The sequence below is a fragment of the Poecilia mexicana genome, unplaced genomic scaffold (assembly GCF_051168715.1).
Source record: "Poecilia mexicana isolate PSO_F unplaced genomic scaffold, ASM5116871v1 scaffold_16, whole genome shotgun sequence".
NCBI lineage: Eukaryota > Metazoa > Chordata > Actinopteri > Cyprinodontiformes > Poeciliidae > Poecilia > Poecilia mexicana.
The window spans coordinates 18,669,642-18,696,003 of NW_028263385.1; the positions used below are offsets into that span (position 1 = coordinate 18,669,642).

The 26,362-nt window shown below is 39.2% G+C and overlaps 3 protein-coding genes across 10 annotated transcripts in view; 2 read left to right on the forward strand and 1 right to left on the reverse strand.

Annotated features, from left to right (window-relative positions):
• The first annotated feature begins 236 nt into the window (after positions 1–236).
• LOC106904289 (allograft inflammatory factor 1-like) lies at positions 237–2,044 on the forward strand. The gene is made up of 6 exons (XM_014968574.2): positions 237–392; positions 536–597; positions 674–740; positions 829–870; positions 1,021–1,186; positions 1,676–2,044. Exons 1-6 carry the CDS (start codon positions 374–376, stop codon positions 1,761–1,763), a joined length of 444 nt encoding a protein of 147 aa, XP_014824060.1. The 5' UTR covers positions 237–373; the 3' UTR covers positions 1,764–2,044.
• A 21-nt stretch (positions 2,045–2,065) lies between these two features.
• Positions 2,066–5,185, forward strand: LOC106904288 (casein kinase II subunit beta-like). Its single transcript, XM_014968573.2, has 7 exons — positions 2,066–2,202; positions 2,493–2,568; positions 4,052–4,154; positions 4,242–4,357; positions 4,446–4,521; positions 4,609–4,798; positions 4,910–5,185. Exons 2-7 carry the CDS (start codon positions 2,497–2,499, stop codon positions 4,998–5,000), a joined length of 648 nt encoding a protein of 215 aa, XP_014824059.1. The 5' UTR covers positions 2,066–2,202; positions 2,493–2,496; the 3' UTR covers positions 5,001–5,185.
• Positions 5,186–6,332: 1,147 nt separating this feature from the next.
• LOC106904282 (uncharacterized) overlaps positions 6,333–26,362 on the reverse strand; it is a 41,705-nt gene continuing 21,675 nt past the window's right edge. For 2 of the 8 annotated variants that reach the window (XM_088013891.1, XM_014968559.2), the window contains 21 exons: positions 25,589–26,308; positions 25,144–25,296; positions 24,899–25,030; positions 24,572–24,778; positions 24,269–24,451; positions 23,937–24,170; positions 23,673–23,843; positions 23,317–23,580; positions 23,072–23,239; positions 21,838–22,038; positions 21,508–21,699; positions 20,720–20,925; positions 19,464–19,532; positions 19,301–19,351; positions 18,645–18,707; positions 15,802–15,981; positions 11,640–12,029; positions 11,040–11,162; positions 10,707–10,817; positions 10,546–10,626; positions 6,333–10,193 (listed from right to left, as the gene is read on the reverse strand). In XM_088013891.1, the coding sequence (XP_087870017.1) occupies positions 10,164–10,193; positions 10,546–10,626; positions 10,707–10,817; positions 11,040–11,162; positions 11,640–12,029; positions 15,802–15,981; positions 18,645–18,707; positions 19,301–19,351; positions 19,464–19,532; positions 20,720–20,925; positions 21,508–21,699; positions 21,838–22,038; positions 23,072–23,239; positions 23,317–23,580; positions 23,673–23,843; positions 23,937–24,170; positions 24,269–24,451; positions 24,572–24,778; positions 24,899–25,030; positions 25,144–25,296; positions 25,589–26,308 (3,929 nt within the window). In that variant the 3' untranslated portion in view covers positions 6,333–10,163. Of the gene's footprint in view, positions 10,194–10,545; positions 10,627–10,706; positions 10,818–11,039; positions 11,163–11,639; positions 12,030–12,878; positions 13,629–15,801; positions 15,982–18,644; positions 18,708–19,300; positions 19,352–19,463; positions 19,533–20,719; positions 20,926–21,507; positions 21,700–21,837; positions 22,039–23,071; positions 23,240–23,316; positions 23,581–23,672; positions 23,844–23,936; positions 24,171–24,268; positions 24,452–24,571; positions 24,779–24,898; positions 25,031–25,143; positions 25,297–25,588; positions 26,309–26,362 lie in introns of those variants that run through there. The other 6 variants (XM_014968558.2, XM_014968561.2, XM_014968563.2 and 3 more) reach the window with 6 other exon arrangements.

Genomic DNA, 26,362 nt, shown 5'->3' on the forward strand with positions numbered 1-26,362 from the left:
GAGTTGTCTCTTCGCTGACTAACAACAATCTCCCATGTTTCAACAGTATTGCTTCCTGAAAACAGTGAAAACATGTAAGCTCATTCATCGCATTGTACAGAAGTGAAACATAACAGTGAGCGTGCTGTGGGCAGTACGCTGCAGCAACATGAAAAAGAACCGAATGGCACAAGTTTTCAGACCCTGCATGCTGAAAAGATGTGGTAAATGGGAATTCTATTATTTTGCATCACCCAGTTGACCTTAACTCTCTGCTGCCTTAAATGTAATGCAGGAACTTCACCCAGACCTCACTTCCTCTTCAGATACAATTTACAGCCACAGCGATTAAAAACAGTCGCTGTTTTACAGTTTCCCAGTACCGTTCACACAGATGGATAACAATGCTCAAGGTAAGCTCGCATTTCTCTGCTAAAGCTTATATTTTTAAAGCCAATTCAATTGAAAAAAGCTTGAAATTTGAAATTGATATGGTTTGTTTTTCTTCTCAGAATTCAGAAAATGATTTGTTTGATCACCGTTTTGTTTTTAACAGGAGGTAAAGCTTATGGGCTTCTTAAGTCTCAGCAGGAGGAAAAACTTAACTCCATAAATGAGGTGAGTTGGAATAACTGTCATATTTGACATAATATTTCATGGTGCGACCAAACAAATGAACTGATCCCCTTTTCAGGCGTTTCTCTCTGATTCAAAGTATGCAGAGGAGGAAGATCTGGCAACAAAGCTTGAAATGTTTAAAAGTGAGTTACTTAGAGAAGTAAATGTCTTTATTTGCATTTAAATTTCTGGTATAATGTTCTGTAAAACACTTCCATGTCTTTCTTTTAGAGAAATACATGGAGTTTGATCTCAACGACAAAGGAGACATAGGTAAAGACTATCAAACTTCTACGTATCAAAAGTATTTTTAGCTACCGTGAGAAATTTCAACTTGCTCACTCACTCATTTTTAACAGTGTTTTCACAGGCCACTTAAACTTGTCAAATTTATTTCTTCTTTATGCACAAACAATATTCCAGATATGATGGGGTTAAAACGTATGCTGGAAAAACTTGGACTGGCCAAAACTCACTTAGAGCTGAAAAAGATGATGTCAGAGGTCGCTGGAGGCCCATCGAAGGACACAATCAGCTACCACGACTTCCTGAATATGATGCTGGGGAAGCGAAATGCAATTCTGAAGCTGTGAGTATATTTAGGTTAACATGAAACCGAAAGGGTGTCTGATTTTAGATCGATTCACATTAGAGCTTTTGAGTATGTTGATGAATGTATGTCTTTGAAATAAAAAATATTTAAATGGTTTTGTGTTTTGCTATGTAATGAGACTAGGAATGGGCTGGTAGATTTTCATGTAAGCTCTGAGTAAAGAAATCCATTGCACAAACACAATGCTTTAAAAGAAGGCTGTATATGATTGCCTGGCTTTTGTTTTAAACTGTCAACTACTGCTAACTTTTACCCCTAACCAAAACACTTTAAGTTAAAAGTGGATTTCTTTAGTTTTCACACTATCACCAACCATGTTTTTCGTGTTTCCATAAGTATGTGAAATGAATGACAGTTTTCACTTTCACAGCACTTTTTCTGGCATCTCACTAAAGGAACTTCAGAAAGTACAAAGAGTATGATTGAAAATTTGAAGTAATAAGTGTTTCTTCTTCTGCTGCTAAGGATTCTAATGTTCGAAGGAATGGGAAAGGAGCAGGAGCAGAAGGATGTTGGTCCACCCTCACGCAAAACCTTTTCAGACCTTCCCTGAAGTCTTCATTACATCAGGATATGTTTTCTTTTTTTTTTTTTAGAGTCCTTCTGGCACAACCAAGATGTAAAACAGTGGGAAATTTGACTGAAAATAAGGATGGAGTGTTGTTGCATAAGTTTGATAATAAAATGAAAATTATATAGCCTAATGCCAAAGTGACTTATAACTGTTGGGATTTTTTAAAATTTACCTGAGAAATATGGGCGTCAATGTCATTTTTTTTGTTACATCCGGTGTATTGGAATTGTTATTTTATTAAAAAGTGGAAGAAAAAAAAACAGTGTCGGTGTTTGTTTAAATGTTTCTATTTCCTGTCAACACATTATAATTAGACTATTAATTTGAAAACCTAGGACACCGGAAGTTGGTCATCGCGGAAGAGAGGAAAAGCTAGCAAAGCCTGCATATTAATATATTATAAGGCACATTTAAACGGGTAAGTGAAGCTACATTTATGTTGTAATTTAATAAACTCTCATGTGAAAATACTTTTGACAGAAATACTTACCGAATTAATCACCCTAAGCTACATAGCAACACAATAGCTAGCCAGGTAGCGTGTACATGAAGAGCTAACGTAAGTTGCGGTGAACGTAAACTATATCGGAGCATATATCCGATATGTGACGGCGTATCACGTTAGAATGGCTCATTTTTAAGTTTGTTTTAATGAAAGCTTCTGGGTAGCCGACTGGTGTGGATCTAAAGAGCTCTACTGTTTGTCAGGAGGATGAGCAGTTCGGAGGAGGTGTCCTGGATATCCTGGTTCTGTGGACTCAGAGGAAACGAGCTGTTCTGCGAGGCAAGTTCCACCTTTACTTTGAAAATATGATCAAAGAATCAAAAGTAGGAGCTCATTTATAAAGGAATCCAGTCTGTTTACATTTGTTCCTCAGCTGAGAGGCTTTTAAGTTGGGGTCGGAAACCGTTGGGTCTTAAAATATGCAATTTCCAAGAGTATTACGTTAAAAACAAAACCGGTTTTACTAAGCGTTGACTTCTACATGTTGCCAGTTTCACATATCTAGGTTACAAATTGAGAGAGTGGACAGCCTTTTATTAGCTGAAATTCTGGGGGTAAATCTCTAAATAGTATGTTGGGGGGGTGGGGGGATGTTCTGTGCATGCGAAAGACACCTGTGGTGATTCAAACAATACGTAGTCACGATCTTTTGGCTCAGTTAGCATTCCTTTTAAGTAGATACCAGAAATGACTTTTAAGGAAGTGTTTTATTAGCTTCTTCTTCTGGCTACAGCGTCTGTGTTAACAAGTAACAGGTAACCTAAAAGATATAGTAAGTAGAGAGATATAATATATGTATGCACTGGTTGCAATAGTGTAGATATGTACACAGAAAATAAATCTAGGGAAGATGTTCATTGTGTTCATCAGAGCCTGGATAAAGAAACTCTCTGTGGCAACTGGGTTTTGCAAATGGCGCCAACATGAAATGTATAGAAGCTATAATGACCCTCTCTATGGGTCTGATTGTTTGTCCTGTTTTGTGGCTGAGACAAATCACACAGTGGTGAATGTGGAGAGGACAGACTGAATAATGGCAGTGAAGAAAATCACCAGCAGTTTAATCATTCTATGAGGCTGCTTTTCTTTAACAGGAACAAAGCTCAGGAATACTGGGGACACCAAGGAAGAATATGAGCAAAGGTTTTAACTTCCAACAAGACAAGACCCTAAAACTACAACTACAACCAGAAAAGCAACAGCTAGATTTAGCTCTGAGTATATTCATGTGTGCTCAGAATATGGTCAAAATCCCTAAATAACTCCTCATAAGACTCAAAAACCAATGCTGAAAGTTTACTCTAGATCTGCAATGCTGGTAGAGATGTAACTGAAAAGATTCTATAATTGTTCCAAACGTGGTTGACTGTAAAATGCAAATATATTTGGCAGAAAGCAGAAATCCTTTTCAAGTACTTTTGCAAACACTGTGTTCTCTACCGGAGAACATGGTGGCTTATACCAAACAAACCGGTCAGAGATCATGTGTGTTCAAAAAACAAAACAAAACAAAAAAAAACAGAATTCATTTTTCTAGGAATTGTTTGTTCTCAGCATCCATCCAGTTAATCACTGGTTAGACTTGCACATGTGCACTTGTACAATCCAATTTCTAATTATAACTCTTTATTTTCTGCCCTGGCAGCAGCTGAATAATCCTGTTAGACGCTTCTCTAATGCTTTCACATCAGTGTGTGGTATTTTTCCGACTGCAGCAACAGTACCTATTCACTGAATGTTCTCTGCACATGCTGTATTTCAGGTTGATGAAGACTACATTCAGGACAAGTTCAACCTGACAGGACTGAACGAGCAGGTCCCTCATTACCGTCAGGCTTTGGATTTGATTCTCGACCTGGAGCCTGGTGAGGTTATTAGAGAGGTGTTGACTTTGGATTAAAAGGAAGAAAAATTATAGTTTTTTAACTTCCTGCGTGACTTTTCTTTAACAGATGAGGAAACTGAAGATAACCAGAATCAGAGCGATTTGATTGAGCAGGCAGCTGAGATGCTCTATGGTCTTATACATGCACGATACATTCTCACAAACAGAGGCATCGCACAAATGGTACCGCAGTGCATAATGACTTGCGAGTCTCACTGGCTCTCCAAATCAATCATCAGCAGCCATCTTTAATTTTTGTTTCTCTCTTTAGTTGGAAAAATACCAGCAAGGGGACTTTGGCTATTGTCCCAGAGTATACTGCGAGAATCAGCCAATGCTTCCTATTGGTGAGGTGGACTCTTTCCAGACATTTTCTCCCACACTTGGTCATTAAGTCTTTCCTTACTGTTTGCTTTCTGACTCGACTCATCTAGGCTTGTCAGATATCCCAGGAGAGGCAATGGTGAAGCTTTACTGCCCTAAGTGTATGGATGTGTACACTCCTAAATCCTCCAGACATCATCACACAGATGGAGCCTACTTCGGCACGGGATTTCCTCACATGTTGTTCATGGTGAACCCAGAGTATCGACCAAAACGACCAGCCAACCAGTTTGTACCAAGGTTCGTTCACGTTTGTAAAGATTTATATTTAACGGTGTGTTTTAAAAAGTAGGAATGGGGTGTTTGTTGTATGAACCAGAAGCTAATTTCTTTGTTGTTTTTCTTTTTCAGGCTATATGGTTTCAAAATTCACCCAATGGCCTACCAACTCCAGCTTCAGGCTGCATCAAGTTTCAAAAGCCCGGCAAAGACAATTCGCTAGAATCCAACTCTGCGATGACAATGGACTCAAACATTATCATTGGACTTGTTTGAAGCAGTGAAGCATATATTCCCAATAAAAAAAGCTTTGCAGCTGCCTAAATTAGTCTTTGTTTGTACTTTTAAACTCAGTCATTTGTTCTAATTTGGGGAATATAACAATAAATACACTTTTGCAAAGTTCAATTTGTGTGGATTGGTTTATAGTCTTGGGGATTTTTGTTTATAAAGGGATAGTCCTCTATACCCCTTTGATAGTTCTCCACTGATTTGAAGTGAATTTGCTAAAGTTGTGAAAAACAATTTGGAAATGTACAAAGATTTAGTTTAAGCAGTATTTAGATGTTTTGTAAAGCTTTTTGCCATAGTTGCGGTACATTAATAGGAAACATAAATAGGACTACACATGTAAGGAACTAAATTGTATGGTCCCATGCATGCTACTTTTAGTACCAACTGTCTTGATTGTTATAGACACAGAACCTGATGCAGTTTCCTGTACAATTGTCACACATAGAAGTTTTAATCATTGTTAAAATTATTACAGTAACAGTTACACTAAAAAAAAAGTACAAATATTTTAACCCTAATTAATGAGGTTGTAACATTCAGGGAACAATCTGAGCACTCGGCTCAGCAATCTCTACATAGTTCTGGATGCTCTTCTATCCTTTTAGCACACTTCACAGATTCCTTTGAGAATGAACAGCACACGCAGGGCCTTTGGAAAGGGCCCACTGTTTCCATAACTGTGGGCATGTGGTGGTTTTCCTGGGATTTTGCTAAATGGCTCAAATTTGATCACTGCAGACAGTTCCAATTAAAATTAAAGTAGAAGGCAGCAATTGCTGGTACATGAGTCAAATGGTAGTTTTGGTGCCTCGCTTACGGCTTCACTGTGCATTGTGACCAAACATCTTAACCCTATGTGCAGCCTGGCTTGTTCCAGTTATTTTAAACTATGTAATGATTGCTCTGACTATAAAAATTAGCAAAAGAGAAGCAACTGTCTGTTTCCTGACTTGAGACCAATGCTTTTATCAAATGTAAATGGCATGTCCTCTCATCTTTCCCATTTTAAGGAGTGGCTTAAAATGAGTCATTTGCCACAGGGAAGCAGGAAGTCATGGACTACTAATGTAAAGTTTCAAAACACTAATTAGGGTTATTGATCAGGACAAATGAGAACAATACTTGGTCATAGTTATTAAACAAAATACTGAGGATATATAAGATGGTGGTAGTAGGTTTTACATATTTCGGTAAGGACACAAAGAAACTTGATTATTGTCTATGTAGATAGTTATAGTTCACACAAACAGCCCAACACAAATGCAAGTAAATGCATATTTTATTCATTTTTTTCTTCATAAAAAGACAGGGAGAATTCACAAAGCAACAATAGTTTTTGTCTAAAATCTACTTTTACTTAATATGGAATACTACGTTTTCATCCTGAAGAAGATTGTGGGTGTTTTTTTTCTAAAATGCATGAAGCTATGATAAGAACAGATCCTGTTTGGACTTTAGGACAAAAAGGAACATGTTAGTAAGCAGGTTCTCTAAAAGTTAGTCAAGCATTCCTTTCTATAGAAAAAGCACAGGAAAACAGCAAGTGAGTGCAAATCTACTCAAAACTATGTGGTTAAAAAGGCTTTACAAACTTGTTTGATAATGAAAGTAATATATTGACATCTCTACCTGAAGCTTTGAAGCTCATTAAAACACCACAGTACATCAAAATCACATGAAACGGTTCCGACTTTACAAATAAATTACTGTATAGCAGAACATAAAAAAAGACAACCTGTGCGCCTGTGAGAGAGAAAAAAAAAAGCCACGTATACTCGGGCAGCTGCCTTCATCTCTTACATGTGTGGTAATAGTGATAGACAAGTTTTCATTTTCATTGACCTCGCTTGACTGAACATGAATGTACATTTACAACACAGATGGATATACATTGATGACAATCCCTTATACAATCATAAGGAGGTCTGTAGTCTTACATAGAACATCAAAACCTGAGATAAGCAGACCAAAGCGAGAAAAACATCTCATTGACCAAATAAAGTGGCTGAATAGTTTACACACCACTGGTAAATTTGCCAGGTTTTTTCCTGATGAATCTGCACACAATTTGACATTTATCCTGTACAATTCAAGAGAAAAACAAAAGAAAAACTATTGGAGAAAAACATAACAAAAACATCTGAAATGACCTGGTTGGATGACCATGAACACTAGTGAACTCAAGAAAATCCACAGAATTTTATATACGACACTAAAAAGACAGTCAACAACCTGGCTTGTTAAAACTGGACATTTCCCTAAAGCTGATGAGAAAAAAATGGATTTGGAAGACTGAAAGTAACAGTGAAGGAGCTACAAGAAGTTGTTAGTGGGTGTTTTTGACATGTCACCAATCTCAATAATGTCCAGACTAAATAGGAACGCACCTCGGGAGGTCCGCAGTGCATCTCGTCGATCAACCCAACTTCTGCAGTCCTGTTTTGTCTTGATTCAGAGAACTTTCAACAAAGCTTTAGTTTAGGGGTGGGCTCGCTTACTTAACCAGGTTGTTGCAGATATATATATTGATACAGTCATATGAAAAAGTTTGGGCACCCCAATTAATCTTATTTTTATCTCTAAATATTTGGATGTTTGCAAAAGCTATTTCAGTTTGATACAAACAATAACTTATGGACACAGTAATGTTTCAGTATTGAAATGAGATCTTTGGACTAAAAAGAAAAATGTGCAGTACGCATTAACACAAAATTTGACAGGTGCAAAAGTATGGACACCCCAACAGAAAAGTGACATTAATATTTAGTAGATCCTCCTTTTGCAAAACTTCAACTTCGCAACTGATTCTTGAACATTGTTCTAAAGAATTTGTTGATAGTGAATGGAATCCATGCGACCCTCAACTTTAACAAGATTCCCAGTGCTGGCACTGGCCACACAGCCCAAAGCACGATGGAACCTCCACCAAATTTTACAGTGGTTAGCAAGTGTTTTTCTTGGAATGCTGTTTTTTTCCCACCATGCATAACACCTTTTGTTATGACCAAACAACTCAATCTTTGTTTCATCAGTCCACAGGACCTCATTCCAAAATGAAGCTGGCTTGTCCAAATGTGCTTTTGCATACCTCAAGCAGCTCTGTTTGTAGCGTGCTTGCAGAAACGGCTTCTTTCGCATCACTCTCCCATACAGCTGCTCCTTGTGCAAAGTGCGCTGAATTGTTGAACGATGCACAGAGACACCACCTGCAGCAAGATGATGCTGCAGGTCTTTGGAGGCGGTCTGTGGGTTATCCTTGACTGTTCTCACCATTCTTCTTCTCTGCCTCTCTGATATTTTTTCTTGGCCTGCCACTTCTGGGCTTAAACAAGAACTGTCCCAGTGGCCTTACTATGTTCCTCACAGTGGAAACTGACAGGTTAAATCTCTGAGACAACTTTTTGTATCCTTCCCCTAAACAACTATGTTGAACAATCTTTGTTTTCAGATCATTTGAGAGCTGTTTTGAGGTGCCCATGATGCCACTCTTCAGAGGAGATTCAAATAGGAGAACAACTTGCATTTGGCCACATTAAATACCTTTTCTCATGATTGGCTACACCTGGCTATGAAGTTCAAAGCTTAATGAGGTTACCAAACCAATTCTGTGCTTCAGTAAGTCAGTGAAAAGTAGTTAGAAATATTCAAATCAATAAAATGATAAGGGTACCAACATTTTTGCACCTGTCAAATTTTGTTTTGATGCATATTGCACATTTTCTGTTAGTACAATAAACCTCATTTCAATACTGAAATATTACTGTGTCCATCAGTTATTAGATATATCAAACTGAAATAGCTTTTGCAAACATCCAAATATTTAGAGATAAAAATAAATAAGATTAATAGGGGTGCCCAAACCTTTTCATATGACTATATATATATATATATATATATATATATATATATATATATATATATTTATTTATTTATCTATTTTTTCATATTTTTCTATCTTAAAAAAAGCTTGTTTCTGTTGAACATACAGGATAAATTTCACAGCATGTGTGGAGAAGATTTGAAAATTGTTTAACAAAGAGCAATTATTGACAAAAAAAAACCTGTCCTTTTATGGATGTGTTTACATTTTAAAGAAGCCACTGTATGTTAAAAGTAATTATGACTCTTATGATAATGAGCAAAACATGACTTGTGGAGCACTTCTTAGTAAAAAGATGAGAAATATGGTAAACTTGGTGTACTACAAGAGGAAACGAATAAGAATGATTCAGGTTAATTCAGGCAGAACAGCTTTTTAAATAACTGGTCACCTACAAATCGAATGAACAGATGGATATGAATAACTTAAAAACCTCCTTTTTTTTTTTTACAAATACTATAAAAAGCATACTTTTAAAAAATAGAGGAATATTCGAAAATAGATCAATTTTAGTTCAAACTTTACAAGAATGTGTAGGCTACTGGTTCCACGCTGGTTGGGAGAGGCAACGATTTGGGACCTCGCCTTTAGTACCTGAGCAGTGAACAAAGCCAAAAAAACCTGTCCAAATTTGAGCACAGAATATATTTGTTCACGTTTTAAATGTGAGGTATGTCATTTCAATAATAATAATAATAATAATAATAATAACAATAATAAAATCTCTCCTGAATTTAATAGACAAGTAAACAAACAAACAAAAAAAAAAAAAAAATAAGAGTTCACTTGAATGTCGTCTTAACGTTTTCCCCAAGTAGCACCAAGGGAATCACTGCTAATTATGGTTTCTGAACTGACGCTCTACTACATTTGTAGAAAACCACTATTAAACAATAAAAGCATTTTAAAGCAAACATAACAGACATCACTCAACTGAGAAAAGGCTGGTTATAAACCAATCAAATGTTCACACTAAACCCCAGGATGATAAGTGAAGCATTTGATCAGCAGTTCCTACCTACTGTGAAGAGCTCGACTGAGAAAACAAACAGGATCTACAAGGAACAGCCTACTCCATAATCAGTCCTGCCAGATGAAGATTTCTGAGGTTTTTCTGTTGTGCGCGAACAGACTTGGTCACTGTGTGTGTTGAGTGTCGCGGTCTAAAGGATGTTGAAGGTGGCGAGTTAAATGGACAAGGGAAGGGCTCTGTTACAATGCTGATGCTCCGCCATGTTTCTCCTGAAAAGACAAACATATATTTGTGATATCAGAATCAAAAAGTGGATTTTTTTTTTTCTAATCGAAACTTGTAGCAAATCTTAATCATCCATTAAATGAAATATTTGCAAACGCAAACATTACGTGTTTTCTGACTTTTTGAAATTGATTGGTCCTTTATATACGTTTTAAGAATGTTTAATTTTTCATATCTCCTCTTTATTAACCCTTTCACAATCTTCATGTCAGGGTCATCTAGACCCCATGACTTCTTTACTCTGTGCGCGGTCCAGCTGGTTCGCACTGACCCCATGTGTGCTTTTACAAGGTTTTCTTTTTTTATAGGCAGCAAATGGTGTTTCATGTCATGTACCTTTTCTTGGTCAACATCAGAGTCTGCCGTTATGACAATTCTCTTCTCCATCCGGGTCTCTGAGGATCCACTTTTTACCACCTGAACAAAAAGCATATATAGTGTATTCAAGAGGTCCACCAATCTGAAAGGATGAGTGGAAGAAAAGTTGCACAGCTAACCTTTGAGATATGGGTGGTGGTGACAGTGGTGCCGCTGCTCGTCTCTGAGGTAACGGTCTTGGAAGTGGAAAAAGAGCTATCCTTGTCCTCATCTGTACAGTCATCTGTCATCTGAGAAAAACACCAAAGGAAGAAAAAAAAACTGATTAAGCTTTTCAAACTGATTTAATGCTGATGTTTTTCTTAGGATGTGCAGTAAAGCTTCTTTGTCCCCCCTCCCCCCAGCCCTCCATTCCTTTGCCGCCCCTTCAAGAACCATCATACTGTTAGCTTGTCAAGTTCTGGAGGCAAGTTGGATCTGGACTGAGCTGCTGCTGGAGCTGGAGCCCCTACCTTTGAAGACTCATAGGTGAAGGTCTTGGTTGGGACGATGGGGACTTCTGTGGTGGAGATGTCACCAGGCAGGGAGTTGGAAACAGCTGTGATGGTGACAGTGTGGGTCTGCACCAGAGGGGGCTGTGAATGGGAGCACAGCCCCGTGAGTGGCTGTTTAACCAGACACTTCGCACCTCACAGCAATCAGTTCTTCTTTCACACCATGCAATCCCTCTTAGTGCAAATTGCTTCCACCACCACCAGCCCAAACCAGGTCTGATTATTTCCAAAACAATGCAGTCACACCTCCAACTTCATTCGCAACACTTATATGATGATTCTGTCACTTATAGAGTGATTTTAATCATTGTGTTTCAATGTAGAAAGTGGTATTGTTATAGCAACCCGTCACCATAGGCAGGATCTTGCAGCGTCACCGTGCGACACCTCTGCAGCACACTCTGTTTACATTAAACTCAACTGCCGCCCTTTGCAGCATTGATTTTCTTTCTAGATTGGTGTTGGTTTCTTTTGTTCTGGTGCTGCAAAGAAGTCAGCAAGTGTGGAAGCTGAAGGCCAAGAAAGAAAAGAAACCGCATCTCCCCCCTTTGAGACTACCTGGGAGCAGCGCATGACCTTCGGACCGTCACTCCAGAAAAAGGAAGGTGAGGAAAGTCCAACTATTCCCCCGGAGCACTCGGGTTCTACGAGACATGTTCCTTCTTCCTCCGGGATCTTATCTAAAGCTTTACAGTCGGACTCAACTGGGGGAGCCAGTTGCGCCATTTCCACCTCTACGAGCGGCACCAGGAGAGTCTCAAAAAGCACAACCTCCTCGTGATCGCACAATGACTCTTCAACGGGAGCGCTGAGGCCTTCGACAACGCCAGGCTCACTCTGACGGCTCTGAGAGGACCCGGATGCCTCGGCACCCCTGAAATTACTCCTGGCATCCTCATGAAGAGTTTTTGTTTCTGAACTTTTGCAACTGGGACTAATGCACACACTCTAAAAAAAGACAAACACAGTCACTATGATCATGAGCAGGCGAAGAGTTGTGAATAACAAATGACATTTACACGAATCATAAAACATGTTTGCATGCCATTTCCTTCATACAACAGAGATATAACAACGTGGGATGTCAACAGAAATGATTCAGTCTCCTTGTTTTCTTGAATAAAAATGATCAGTTTCACTGGAAAAGACGAACCCATTCTCGAATCATTTCCATTCGTGATACAGTTAGCTGCTGAACCACGAGAACAAAGATTTAGATAAAGATGGTAGATTTTGTCCATTCAATGTCTCCAACTTTACCCCCACAGTCCACAACATGTATTTTCAGGGACAAAAGAATCATATGAGGTTTATTGATAAAAATAAGATAAAATTACACCCTAAAGCTTCTCCTTTCTTGTGTGATTTTTTTTTTCCAATAATGTTCATACTGAACTAATATAAAACATGAAACTAATGCATTATTTAGGATTAGGGCTGTTGGGGGACACAATCAGTGCATTTTTAAATGCATGGTGTCAAAGCTCCTGACTAAGATAAATTCCCAGGCCCCTGTTGTTGGTGTGATTTAAATAAAACAAGAGACTTGAACAAATATTTGCCCTTTTGCTATATTATTTAAATATATTTTTAATGTTTGCTGGTTTGTATTTTGTTGTGTTCTTGTTTATCTTGACTTTAAAACACTTTGGTCAGCCCGCAGTTGATTTTCTATTTGTTGTTGACAACAGAGAGAGAAAACAAAACACTAGAACAACAATGAATTAGATAAATCAAATGTTTAGGACCTGGTATTTCTATGAGGAAATCCGACCGAATGAAACGAAAAAGACCGAGTTGTTTATGGAATGTCTTTTATTCCTTGGTCTAAGTTGATTGTCGAGATATCATGCAACAGGAACTCTGTTGTGGTGAAGGACAAAAATGTATTACAACTGAGCTGCCTCAAGGTTTCCAACAACAGGAAATGCTACTCTATGAGAAAGAATATGAGAAACATGTCATTCAAGGTTGTACCTTGTGTGTGTTCAGAAAAAAGTCACAGTGATCAGTTTATCCAAAGACAAAAAATCCTAAAAACTACTGAAGATATAAATGCACCCAGCATGTGTAGAAAACAGGCTCAAAGTGATCTGGTCATGCTTTAAAAACTTTAAGTTGTAGTTATCTTTAAACTCCATCAGAGAAAATGTGAAACAGTCAATTCCAGTCCTGATCAGTCTTTACAGACGAGGTCTGTTTCTGGCTGGAGAAACCAGGAGGTTGTGAAGCACCGGGAACCAAAGAATCAAAGTCTTTTCTGACAGATGTCTGAGCAAAGGGCAGCTTCTCGGGTGGAGCAGAGGTTGGGGGGCGGTGGGGTGAAGAATGCTGGAGTGGTGTTTCAGAAGAGGCGAAAGGAGGAGGAGAAGAATAGGGGGGAAAGCTAAATAATGATTGATAGATGAGCGAGGCGCGGCCTCCGTGGGTCACATTCACACCTTTGTGCAGAGACTCGGCAGCGTCGAGGAGTCCCCCCCCCCCCCAGCCTCAGCTGCGTTTGGAGTAGAAGTCTAGCAGAGGGCCGCGTGGGAGGCGGATGACAAACTGAGAGGGGGAGGAGGAGGAGGGAGGAAGAGAGATAAGAGGAAGGATTTCTGAAGAGTCTGCAATGATTGATATAGAACTGCTAACATTTTGCAGTGTCTTCCTATTGAAATTATAAAGTTTGTTGAACAAAATTTTGAATGTCATTGTTGTTACTCAGAGCACGGGAATGTCAACACTACATGCATTTTAACATGCACTCCTTAATTTCCATCTCTAAGGGTTTCATATTGATTTGGAAAAGACAAAGTGATCCACACGTCCTGCATCAATTTACACAACTAACATGGAATTAAAGTTCAGAGATAAAATTCAATCGATTCAATCACAGCCAGAATAAATTCAGCATTGCGAGTTGATCATGGTATATTTCATATGTTTAAGTCCAGTGCAGTACTTCAGAATTAAATAAGTCTGTCTGCTTAGGTGGCTTATCCCCTCTCACAGTAAACACAGAATGATAAATTATGTAAAATTAGAAGCAATCTCTGTCAGGATACTTGATGTTTCGAGCTAATAATTGTTGACAGTAAGCAGGTTCTTCATTTCCCCGTTGTGATTTCTGTCCGACTCAACCGCATGTTGATGAAAATGTAAGCCATCAACCACGTATTACAGCCACAGACATCAATGTATTTCACTGGGATTTTGTGTGAGAGAACAACGTGAAGTAGAGAATAATTTTGATGTGTATGAACAGGTATCCGTCAACATCAATATTTGCGTCCTTCTACAGATTCCTATAATGATTTAGGTAGGGATACTTTGACACCCCAGCTATGTCTGTCATGTTCCTGTGGGAAGGTGAACTTTCTCTCTAGTCTTGAATGTTCTGCAGTTTCTAACATGTTTTTTTTTTTGTTTCTTTTTCAGGATTGCCTTAAATTGTGCTCATCATTTCCTGCTTCTGCTAAAGAAAAACTCTTTAATAGCTTGATGGTGCCGATGCCATGTTACACTGTCAGGATGCTGTGTTTAAGTTAATGTGCCTCGTTTGTTTTCAGCTACGCAGAGAGCTACATGTGGGCTAAAATGTTTAATTTGCTGTCTTCTGACCTTTTTCCAGATATTTCATGTTTCCTACATGGCTCATGGTAAGTTTTAAGTGTGATGTTACAGGATGTCATTCAATAATTTCTCCCGTCCTGCCAACATCCCCAGATTTGTGGAGGACGCATCTACTAGTAATCAACAAATTCTCAGGCCAGCTGAAATTAAACTGCAAACAGACTGACTCTACCTTGTAGGTGCCTTCTTAGTGCATTTGTTTGCACTGGTTTTTGGGGGGGCATCAGAATAAGTGGGGCTGAATACAAATGCACATCTGTTCATCTTTAATGTATTTAATTCCTTTTCAAAGTGTGTGGCACGTCATTCTAGCACATAAAAGTCCAGCAAAATACGATAAAGTTTGCATTTGTAATGTGAAACATTCGTAACACTTTTGCAAGGCACTAAAAGTTCAGATGCAAAAGTGGATGAAACTTTATTTATAAAACACAACAGCCGAACTAAAGCGGAAGTAAAGAAAGTGGATCAGAAGCAGAAGGAAAGCAATGAAGGAGGAGGAGAGGAAAGGAGAAAAAAGGAAGCACTGCTCTGTGTCAGGACGTGCAAGCCTTCAAGAAAACTGCTCATATCTTCGTCATGCGCTATTCTTTCTGAGTCAGGTCTGTCAGTCATGCAACACAAACATGTCGGGAGTTCGGACACATCCAGTGCAGTTAAGATCCAATTTCTCAGAGATTGGATAACCAGTCCAACCGAAGCCTCGCGCTTGTCTGTCTCAACAGTGAGAGAACGAAAGCACCAGGCCTCGTTCCACCAGTAAAAACGCAATCCTTCATACACATGCATGTGCTGCATACCACGTGCCGTCAGATTCATCAGAGAAGTACATGCATTCACTTTGCACACAGTATCACACAGAGATGATCAAGAATAGCAGCTGAAGAAACCGAGACCTTCCTCCATCATTTTACATGGCCGGCAGATTTATCGAAGAAAACTGAAATCTTATGCAACGTTTACAGCAAAATAGAGCTTTATTCGATATACGACTGCACAGCGCCCCAAAATAATGTGCCAGTTCGGAGCTGACCATCAAAATTCCCTCCAACTCCAAAACCGGAAGATTCAAATTTAAAAAGGGAATTATATCCGCAGGACTTACCCCATCTGCACCGGGCAGCGGCTGGCCATTGATGCCCACGGTACGGAATGGAGAGTGCGTGGACAGACGCTTGTCCCATTCACTCTGCCTCGGCTCTGGCACGGCCTCCATGAAGTTCCGCTTCAGTTCACTGATGCTGGCGTGGTGCCTGAGCAGGTCCTCCTGAGGCTTTTCGAACTCCTACACGAGTCAGAAAAAGTTGAGAGGAGAAGGACGAGGTGTTGTGGGGGAAGGACAGAGAGTGTGATAAATGGAAGGGACCATGGCAATGATAGACGCATGGAGAGAGAAGGATATTGGGAATAGAAGGAAATAAAAAAAAAAAAGAAAAGCATGAGATTATGATGTTGCTTTACTAGTCCATCTGTGAGTCTGGTTTCATGAATAAGCAGAAGCGGAGTTAGCAGGTAATTCTGTGGGGAAAATATTAGGGGTGGGGTGGGAGGGAATAAATCCAGATGTTTGTACTTCTTCCTAGAAGTACAAATGCTTGGCTTTTTTCAAAGCGGGTAATCAGCGGTGCTTTTCAAACTTCATATGAAGTCTGGCAGCTGACTGATTTGTAGTTTTAAACAAGCAGAAATCGACCAGTAAGGATTTCAACTCCACAGCAATTGAAATTGCAATAAAAGCATCAAGAAGAACAGGCTGCAAATAAAAGGGGCAGGAGAAGTGAAGACGGCGGCCATGGTCGAGATTGCTGAAGACGCAGCCCGAGTAAAAGAGACACGTTCATTTGGAAGAAATGAACAGATGCGACAGAAGAAGCGCTGATTTGGCAACATTTGGCAGCAAGTTGGGATGGTCAAGAAGATGGTGGCAGCCGTAATGCAAAATCAACTGCAGATTGTATAAAAGGAACTGGTTGTTGTGCTTGAAAGCAACGTTTCTCCAAACGTTATGTTGGCTACACATCACACAAAACAAAGGACTTTAATTATTGTGATTTTTTATTCTACAGCCAGTGACTTATTAGTTATAAATGTTGCAAAAGTGCAGAGCATTTATGGTAATTAAGAAAGACAATGAGCAAAAGCAGAATCAGGAGAATACTGATGGTCAAGTATAAATCTATATCTGAAAAAAACAAACAAACAAAAAAAAAAAACAAAGCAGCTAGATCAACTATAAACTGAACATACACTGATGACAGATTTTGTCCCCAGTTTTGGAAAGGTGTGACCTGATGAGACTAAATTTACAAGTCTTACATACATGTTTTTAGTATTTGGTTAAATTCTCTCTCCAACTGTATAACCTGGGTTCGGGCTACCATTCTGGGTATTCTTCCCCAAACTTTTCACAATAAGTACTGGGATTTTGGCCAATTCTTCCCGATAAAAGTGGTATAGTTGAGGCAGGTTTGTGGATCACCTTGCTCACACACATCTGTATTTCAGCTTTGCCCACATATTTTCTATAGGTCTAAAAACAGAGTGCTGTGAAGCCCCCTCTCAAATAATATTTCGTTTGTTCTAAAGTCTCTTTGCAACTAATTTGACATCATAATTTGGGTCATTTGCTCTTTGGAAGACCCATTTGCCTGAGCTTTATTTCAAGAAAGAGGTCTCGAGAAAACGCTTTTAATATTTCCATGTCATATTTTCTCTTCAAATGCCATCTAATTGTGTAAAGCAAAACACACCCACAAGCATGATGCTGCCACTCCTGTTCTTCCTAGTTGGAATGGTGTTATCAGACTAAAATGGCTCCCCATGTTTTCTCCAAATAGAACAATGTTTATAATGCTCAATGCTTAATTTTTTTAATGATCAACAAGATATGTGTATTATATTAATTAATTAATTATATATAATATTCTGATATTTATCCTTCACTACACATCCAAACTGTTGAATATTTTTCTGTTGCTTTTTGAAGTGATCTCATACCTTGTGTTGCACAGGTTTTACTGTGGATAATGATACTTTTTTTTCCAGCTTCAGCCAGCAAAGTCTTTTACTTTAGTTCTGGAGCTGATGAGCATATTTCTCACCAAAACACGTCCTTTTCTGGGACACCGAACATGTTTCCTTCCTGGATGGTATGAGTGGACATTAAGATGGTGCTTATACTTGTATTTGTTTGTATAGATGAAACTGGCACCTTCATGCATCTGCAAATTATACTCAAGGACGGATCTAACTTTTGGAGTCCATAGCTCTCCTGATATCTCAGCGGATTTCTTTCGACTTTCCCATGGTGTCTCAGTGTCTCACAAGAAAGCAATGTGCTTGAGGCGATGCCTTGCAATAAACACACAATGGCACCTAAATAAAGTCAGAAAGCGTGAGCCTATCGGAAGCTTAGAAAGCCATGACATCATTTTCTGGTTGTACTCAACATTTTTAAAAGCATATTAGTCTCAGAGTGGGTAAATTACTTAAATAAAGAACTTCAAAACAAAGTTCTTTAAAAATTCTCAAAATTATTTTTCATTTCTTTATTCTGTTTTGTTAATTTTCACCAATATTGGATAACGGTATGTAAATATCTAGTTTACTGTTCAAGTACGGTGCATCTACTGTTATGAAAAGTAGTTTCCCAACAGCCGAACGTCCATCATCGCAGATTATGGTCAAAAGTTTATTCCTGTGTCTTATAATTAGAGCAAGTCAATGGATCAAAAAATTAAGGATGTTTGTGTAGACCAGTGTTTAAAAGTTCAGCAGCACTCTCCTGAATCAATCAAGTCAATTTGCCACACAGACAATTACTTATTGCTGATGCAAGAAATAGTGTGAATCATGCCTCATGCAAGCGTGAGATTAAACAGCAGCAGCAGCCGGTTGTGCCAAAGAGCAAGAAAAATGCAGCTTGAGAGCTCTGAAACAGATACAAACCTCCAGCATTAACAGGCTATGTCTGATATAAATTGAGTCACCCTCAATTTTCTTAGCTCTTTTCTGTGAAGAACGAAAAGAACAAAAAACAAAAAAAGTGTGGGTTTGTTTCAGTTTCCCTGTACGCTGGCATCACACTGCTGCACGGTGGACATGCACTGTATGAAGTTCACTAATGTGTTAAACACAACAGTCGGGAAAGAACAGAGAGGCGTTCATGCAAAATGATTTGGTGCAAAGTGACCAAAACTGTCCTATGCTAGCAAAGAAGAAGGACTTCTATAATGAAAAACTGAACAAAAACACCTGTTAGTCTAAGATCATGCATGTGTGCATTCCAGTGTCAAAGACAGCAAGCAAAACTTTTAAAACGTACATCTTATACTGAGGCAAGGAAAGAATACTTAACAAATCAGACTGCCTCTAAAGTAGTCTTCAAGACCAGATTCTTACACATTCTGTTCGTAACTGCATTTCTTCTGGTTCTTAAAAATAAACTGTACATCTCTTGATGTACAGTTATCTCTGATATCTCTGGTATATTTAAGTTTACACCTAGCTGCACGGGAGCACAACATGAGAAGAGGGTGGCATTAGTCCTTTCAGATGCAAAAATCGTAAGTGGAGAGACGCATGAGCGGCACCGAGAGTCTGACCTTTCGCATTTGCACCCCTTCCTCGATCGTCCTCTCGCTCTCAGACTCGTGCTACCCCGGGGGGAGGAGAGAGGAAGATGTGTTAGCACCCTCTGCTGGTTGCGTTAATAAAAACCATGTCCTTTGAGGGACAGTGTGCTACAGGCTTGAGCCTGCCACTAACCTGGATGTACCCATTGATGGTGGATATCAGTGAAGAATCTACGTCTCTCTGCTCCCTCGACACTGCTGACTACAGCAGCAAGAGACACAGTTTACGCTCATGCATAACAAGTCTCCGTTCACTGTACACTCTTAGGTGTTCTTTCTGAGTCAGTAACAATTTCAACATATTTTCAACCATTCAAGATCATAGATTAGATTTTTACCTTAAATGCATAAAGCTTTTATACAGTTGACATACAATTATAGATGCAGACAAATTTAGTTGGACCCCTGATAAAGGATGTTTAAGAAGCCTTAAAGCAAATTCGATTTAACATTTCGAATGTCAGAAACTTTGAAAATTCCAGTAACTGTTATTTGTTTTCCTACTTCAGTAGAACCATTACATTATATGGCCTTATACATTTATCTTTTTTGCAGTAGGGAAGCACTAAGTATTTGTTCACATTTCAAAAGGAGTAAAGCACAGAGAGAGGAAGATCTTTGACAATTTCTCTTTGCAAACCTCTCTAGATTATCAGCCATTCCAGGTCTTCTTTTATTTTTTCATTCAAATCTCCCTACACGTCAAACTGGATTAACACTGAACTTAACAGTGTTATGTACTATTCAAATTCATAATACTTTATAGATCCCAAAGGGAAATAAAATATTATAAATATAATAACATGTTAATGTGTGCTTTTCCACATATCCATCTTCTGTTTCACACAATTCCAGTTAAGTTTGGCAAACTTTACATTTTTATGTTTGAGATGGTAGAACAGAAATGGCTGTTTTCTGGCATCGCTCTCACAACAAAGGGTTGTTATGCAGATGGCATCTAAGAGTTGCTATGAACACTGAGCGACTCAAAGATGCTAGTTCGTCAACAATACTTTTGAATATGAAAAAAAATGTTTTAGTTACATTTATTTTATTTTAAAGCAACTGATAGAAATATTAACATCTGTGCCAACAATTTTTATCAACAACAGATGGTAAAACTTATTTTCTCAACATAGGATGTTTTTCCCCATTGAAAAAAAAAAGTAATCAAATTAACGGTTGGATTTTTGTACAAATTTAAGTGTGATAAAATGCTACTGCTATTTATAAAAGTATCTACAGTGTACTAACACTTTTTATCCATCTTTAGAAAGGGTGCCAAGAGATTTGTCCACATCTTTATTTTGCTTTATGTTGTGTTCCTTTTAGACGTTTGTGCATTTGTCAGCCCAGACAGATACAAGAGTAAATAAATGAGCTAAATACCTTGACCTCAGACACGGCCTCTATTTTTGAGGGCTCTGCAGCTTCTACCGTGACTTCCAGCTTCCTCTCTTCCAGGCGGCTGGTCTTTATGGGAGTGGAGGTCTGGGGCTGGTCGAAGGGAGCCATGGGGATTCCTGCATCTGCCAGCGCGGCCTGAGAGAAGACTGGAGCACTGACGGGACGTGTGCCCCTCTGCGTGCTCACAACTACAGAAAAATGTAAGGAAAACTGACATTAACAGAAAGAATTATTATGTTTGCGGTTCTTAGGTTAACATGTTTAATAACTAAGGTATTTTTGTCACATGTTCGCACATCGTTAAGCTTTTAAATGCAACATTGTCACAATCAGCAACCATACTTACCGCACTCAGTTGCCCTGTAATGAAATAAATGCAAAAACTGCAAGCATATACTGTACCTCATGTGTTTTCAGTTCGCTTGGTTTTAAAAGAAAAACATATGAGAATAAAAATTAGGCAAGAAGCAGAAATCCTCAAGGTGACATGATGGAAGCAGCGTGTTTTATTTAAGGTAATCCAATGGTCGGGCAAAAGCAGTTAAGTCGCATATTAGGCAAAATGTTCATGACTCATTCAAATGCTGAGAACAAAACAGCATTATTTCTTCAGTGTGCAAAAACTGCCAGGTGGAAAATGTGAGAAGAGGCCTGGGCATCAGCCCGTGTATCCAGGCAGCAAATGTTAGTAAATGTTTTATGACGCAAAGAAACCCACAAGTGAGCATTAGTCAAAAACACTCCACACACACAAAAAAAGTAATCGGTACCTGACTCTTTGGCATCAAAATCTAGCAGAACAAACCAGTCATCAGAGACATCTGTGTGTATGACTGGACGTCTTTCTTCCAGGATCCGCATTTCAAACTGTGGCTCCTTCTCAGAAATTTCAACCCTTTTTGTGGCCACAGCAGATGGAACTCTGACCTCTGATCGGACCCTGAGGCTTTCAGGGGCAGCAACTAGCATAGATATGAACGAGGCATTATTGTGGAAAAGAAGTGAACAGCATCAACAGCCCTCAGGGCCTTTATAGCATAAATCTGAATTTACACAAGTAATTTGTACGTGTTTCGTTGAACCCCTCTTTCATAATATACCTGATGTTTTTAGGTCTGGATACAGGAGAACAAACCAATCGTCTTCCACTTCTATTTGGGGCTGACTTTCCTTCACTACTTCTTTCTTCTTCCAAGTCTCATCCACAATAGTAACCCTCTGCTGTGTTCTTTTCTCTGTGGCTACAAACTTTTTGGCTGTTCTCGCTTCAGGAACAGGGAAGTCACGTTGCTCCACAGCCACTGGCACAGAATCAGAAGGAAAAACTAAAATGAAAGGTATCCTGGGGGTTTTCTTTCTATTTTTAGATCTGTATATCAAAAAGCTCAATAAAACCAGTAAAAAATATGCCGTTTCAGACTAAGTAGAGATGCACCAATTCCTCTGCATTTGATGTGAATGAAATGATTTTCCTGTTGGCCCATAAACACACTACAACATGCCAACTTGTGTGTTTCTCTAAGTGAGGAAAAAAGAAATGTAACCATTTATAAAATCAGTACGGATTAGCATTGTAGGCTACTGGACCTGCGGCCCATAAACTGGGGTTCAAAGGAGTTACTCAACACAACAGAAAGTTCATAGTTAAAAACATAAAAAAACAGCAACTACATGATTATATTTAGATATTACTGCAAAAAATGAAACTACATGCACCTATTTACATAAAAGCTAGCATTAGCACTGCAGCACAGCTAGCTACAACAGGACTTGGAAAAGTAGGACCTGTTTAAATTTTCCACAAGCCATTTCTTTTAAAGTAGAGTGATGCCTTTAATATCTGTATAAATATCTGTTGACTGCATATTAATTGGTTATTAACATCCAGAATAAAAATGGTTTGGTGAGAAATTTTTACTTGTGATACCTGTTTACAACATATCACAAGAAACCTTGGTCCTACATTAGCCTTTGTAGATCAAAGACTAGTGTGATTGCTTTATAATTGAATCACATGAAACTTGAACGCAACATCCATTACCACTTAAATTTGTGGGATTAATTTTAATATATAGCATGTTGGACTTTGTTTTTACCATTCTAAATGTTTTACTATTACTACAACCACAATTTTAATGTAACCAGAACCAATAAAAATATATCTATTGAAGAAAAATGGGAATCCGTTGAAGTAAAAATCCAGAGGTTAAAAAGTGATCTCAACAAATTGGTAATTGGTGCATCTCTAGCCCCCAGTAACGGCATACTGGTTGAACTGTGGAATAGACAACATATCTGCCTAATTGCAATAGGCAAACAGCAATAGCATAGTACCTGATACTTTTGGTGCCACATCTAGCAGCTCAAACCAATCATCACCCTCATATGTTGGTTGTGGCAGGTTAATCACAGTCACAGCAGGTGGCCTCAGATCCTCCTTGACGAACTTTGGTTTTGGTTCACTGGGTACAGGTGTCTTAACAACCCTCTGAACCTCAGCAACTGACACGGAAAAATTAGGATTGATAAACTTTAAGCACATAGCAGAGTATAGACTGCCTTTAGCCAATTAAAAGTACCTGGTGCATCGGGTATGGGTTTTTCTTGAGTAATGTCAAACAAGACAACCCAACCATCATCTTCCATGTTTGACAGAAGTGGGGGTTGGCTTGGCCTAATTTTAGGAGAACGAGTACCCTCTTGCCCGCTGGTCGCACTAATTATCACTTCTTCGTATGTTCTAATCTCTGTGGTTTTTACTTCCTTGTGCGCTGCAATCTCTGTGGTTTTCGCCTCGACTTCAAACGTCTTTTCCATCTTTTGAACAGCCTCAGCCGGGGCAGCTGGTGCACATAAAATATCCAAATGGTTGAGCTTCACTTGTGTACACGAATCTACTAAAAAAATGTGATTATAACATAAACTGATCTTATACCTGTGGGTACGATAACTGGCTTGTCACCAACAATGTCAAACAGCATGAGCCAGTCATCTGTCTCCGGAAGAGGCTGGAAAGGCTGTGGACTAATTGGATATAACCTTTGCTCTACACGTTTTGCTTCAACTGGAACAACTGGACTGATTTTAGCTGGTTCTGGCACAGAAACTGAAACGAATAAAACAAACATTTACTTTTGACTCCTGTTAAACATATTGTAGGAATTTTCTCTGAATAAAGACATCTGAAGGATAAAGGTACCTGGAGGAATATAAGACTCTACTTTGGACGGTATGTCCAGCAGCAGATACCAATCATCATCTCGGTTGCTCACTGGATACAACGTTATCTGCTCTGGAGGTGTCTTGTCACGTTTCTGAGTCACAGTCTCCTTAACTACAACTACAACCTCCGTTGTCCTCTCTACTGCCTCTGAGACGGTCACAGTTGCCTTCTTTTCTTTGGGAAGAATCTGAACATATTCGGGCATTGATGCTACAGACAAAACAAAAGTAAACAGTATGCTGTCAGAGACCAGCAATGGACTTAAAAATAAGTGGTCAGATTTGGATTTAAGTGTACAGTAGTAATACCTGGCTGTAGAAGTGATGTTCCCCTATCTGGAAGATCAAGCAGACTGATCCAGTCATCTTCTGCTTGCCTTGGTATTTGTTTTCTTTCAGTATCCTCTACAAAAATCTCAACTCTTTTGTCTCCCTGATCAACAGCTGGGACACGTTCAATCTGGGATTTGGAGACACCTCCTGGTAGACTCACTTCAACAACAAAACCAAAATAAAGCATAATTCAGTCTTTCCTGGCTGTAATACGATAAAGTTGAGAGTGAAAGAACCGATCCAATTAAGCAGCATGGGAGACAGTATGTTTGTCAGTACCTGGTTTTATATATATAGTTTGTCTAGAAGGAACGTCCAGCAACACAAACCAGTCATCATCCCTCTCAGTCACTGACTGGATTTCTTTAAGACATCTCAGAGCCTCTTGGGTAATCTGTGTCTCTTCAACTACTACTTTGTAATCTTCTGAAACTTCAGCCACAGGGACAAACTGCCCTTCAACCATCTGGGCTTCATTTATCGTTACTAATAAATGGAAGCAGGAGAGGACTTTTTCAATCCACAGACGTAAGCACATATTTTATCAGCAAGCAAGCAGAATATAAGGCAGAAGAGCAAAACCAGCACACACTGTTTCAGCAGTACCTGGTTCTATCCAGGTTTCTCTTTGCGTTTCTTGTACCATCTGTCTCTCTTCAATTTCCGCCTTGTAATCTTCTGAAACTTCAACCACTGAGACAAACTGCCCTTCATCCATCTGGACTTCCTTCATTGCTACTGATAAATGGAACCAGTGGAAGATTTTCTCACTGTTTCATCAACAAGCAGCAATACAGTACCAAAATAGCATTGTTCATTTGCAAAAACAACATACACCGTTTTAACAGTACCTGGTTCTACATATTTGGTTTCTGTTGGAGGCCCCGCCAGCAACACAAACCAGTCATCCACCCTTTCCACGAGTGCTGGTTGTTGCAGGATCCATGGTTGTTCCTCTTCTCCTACCTGTCTCTTCACCACTGATCTTAAATATGTGCTCTCATCTACAGCAGTGAAAAATCAAGAGGGTAAAGACGCAAAGAAATTGTAATGTGTTCTGCAGGCCAAAAGCAGCAAAAGTCCACACAAGGTTGTTCCCGCAAGAAACTTCTCATGCAACCTTCTAATCCACAAAGGAGCACAATAGCAGAGAGCACAAATGCAATTCAAAGAACAGTAGTAGTAGTTGGTAAATGTATTAATATTTCCCACAAGACGGCCATCTCTTGCAAACTGGTTAGAACATTAGAAAGATTAGTCGAAGGTCAAAATGGCTCACAGAGTAACATACTGTACCTGATGGGCTGAAAACTGGAGGGCGGTAAAAAAGCAGGTACCATTCATCCTCATTTTCTTCCTCAACTGGATTTCCAAAATGAAGCCTCTCTGTGACCTCTCTCTCGGTCTGTTTTTCTAACATCCCATTTGACTCCCCGCTCTCATCCACAATCATCACCCTCTTCCCGTCCCTGTGCTCAACCTTCTGCATAATCACAACAGAAGTGGCCCCAGAAACATCTGAAGACTCAAACTTTTGCTGTACGTCTTCCTGCCATTCCTTCTGTATCTCTCGTACCTTAGCCCTCAGACTCCTATCTAACTGATTCAGCTCGTTTTCCTCTTCAGGCACCAAGCCTTTTAAAAACACAGCTTTAATTTGTTCTTCTAGTTCATCCACTTCATCCTCATCTGTCTCAATCGTCTTCATAAATCTCTGTAAAACCACCTGATCCAAATCCCCCTCTTCTGCTCTTAACCTTTCAACCTCTTCTTGCCCCAGTTGCTCTTCGATGATCCTCTGAATCCTCTCTGACACCTCACCCGCTTCCTGTAGTCTTTCCTCCAAGTCCCTCACTTTTCTCAGTTTCCCTTCCAGATCTTCGATCTCTATCAATGTGTCTATTAAGGCCACAGACTTCTGCAGTCTCTCAATGACTTGCTCGGTAGTCTCTTCTTGTTTGACCACTGATGTGACAAGCTCCTCCAAACGGATCTGGGACTGGATTTTACGAGAGGCTGAGAAGAGCAAAAAGATCAATCAAACACCTAACTAATCTAGAACATATGGCA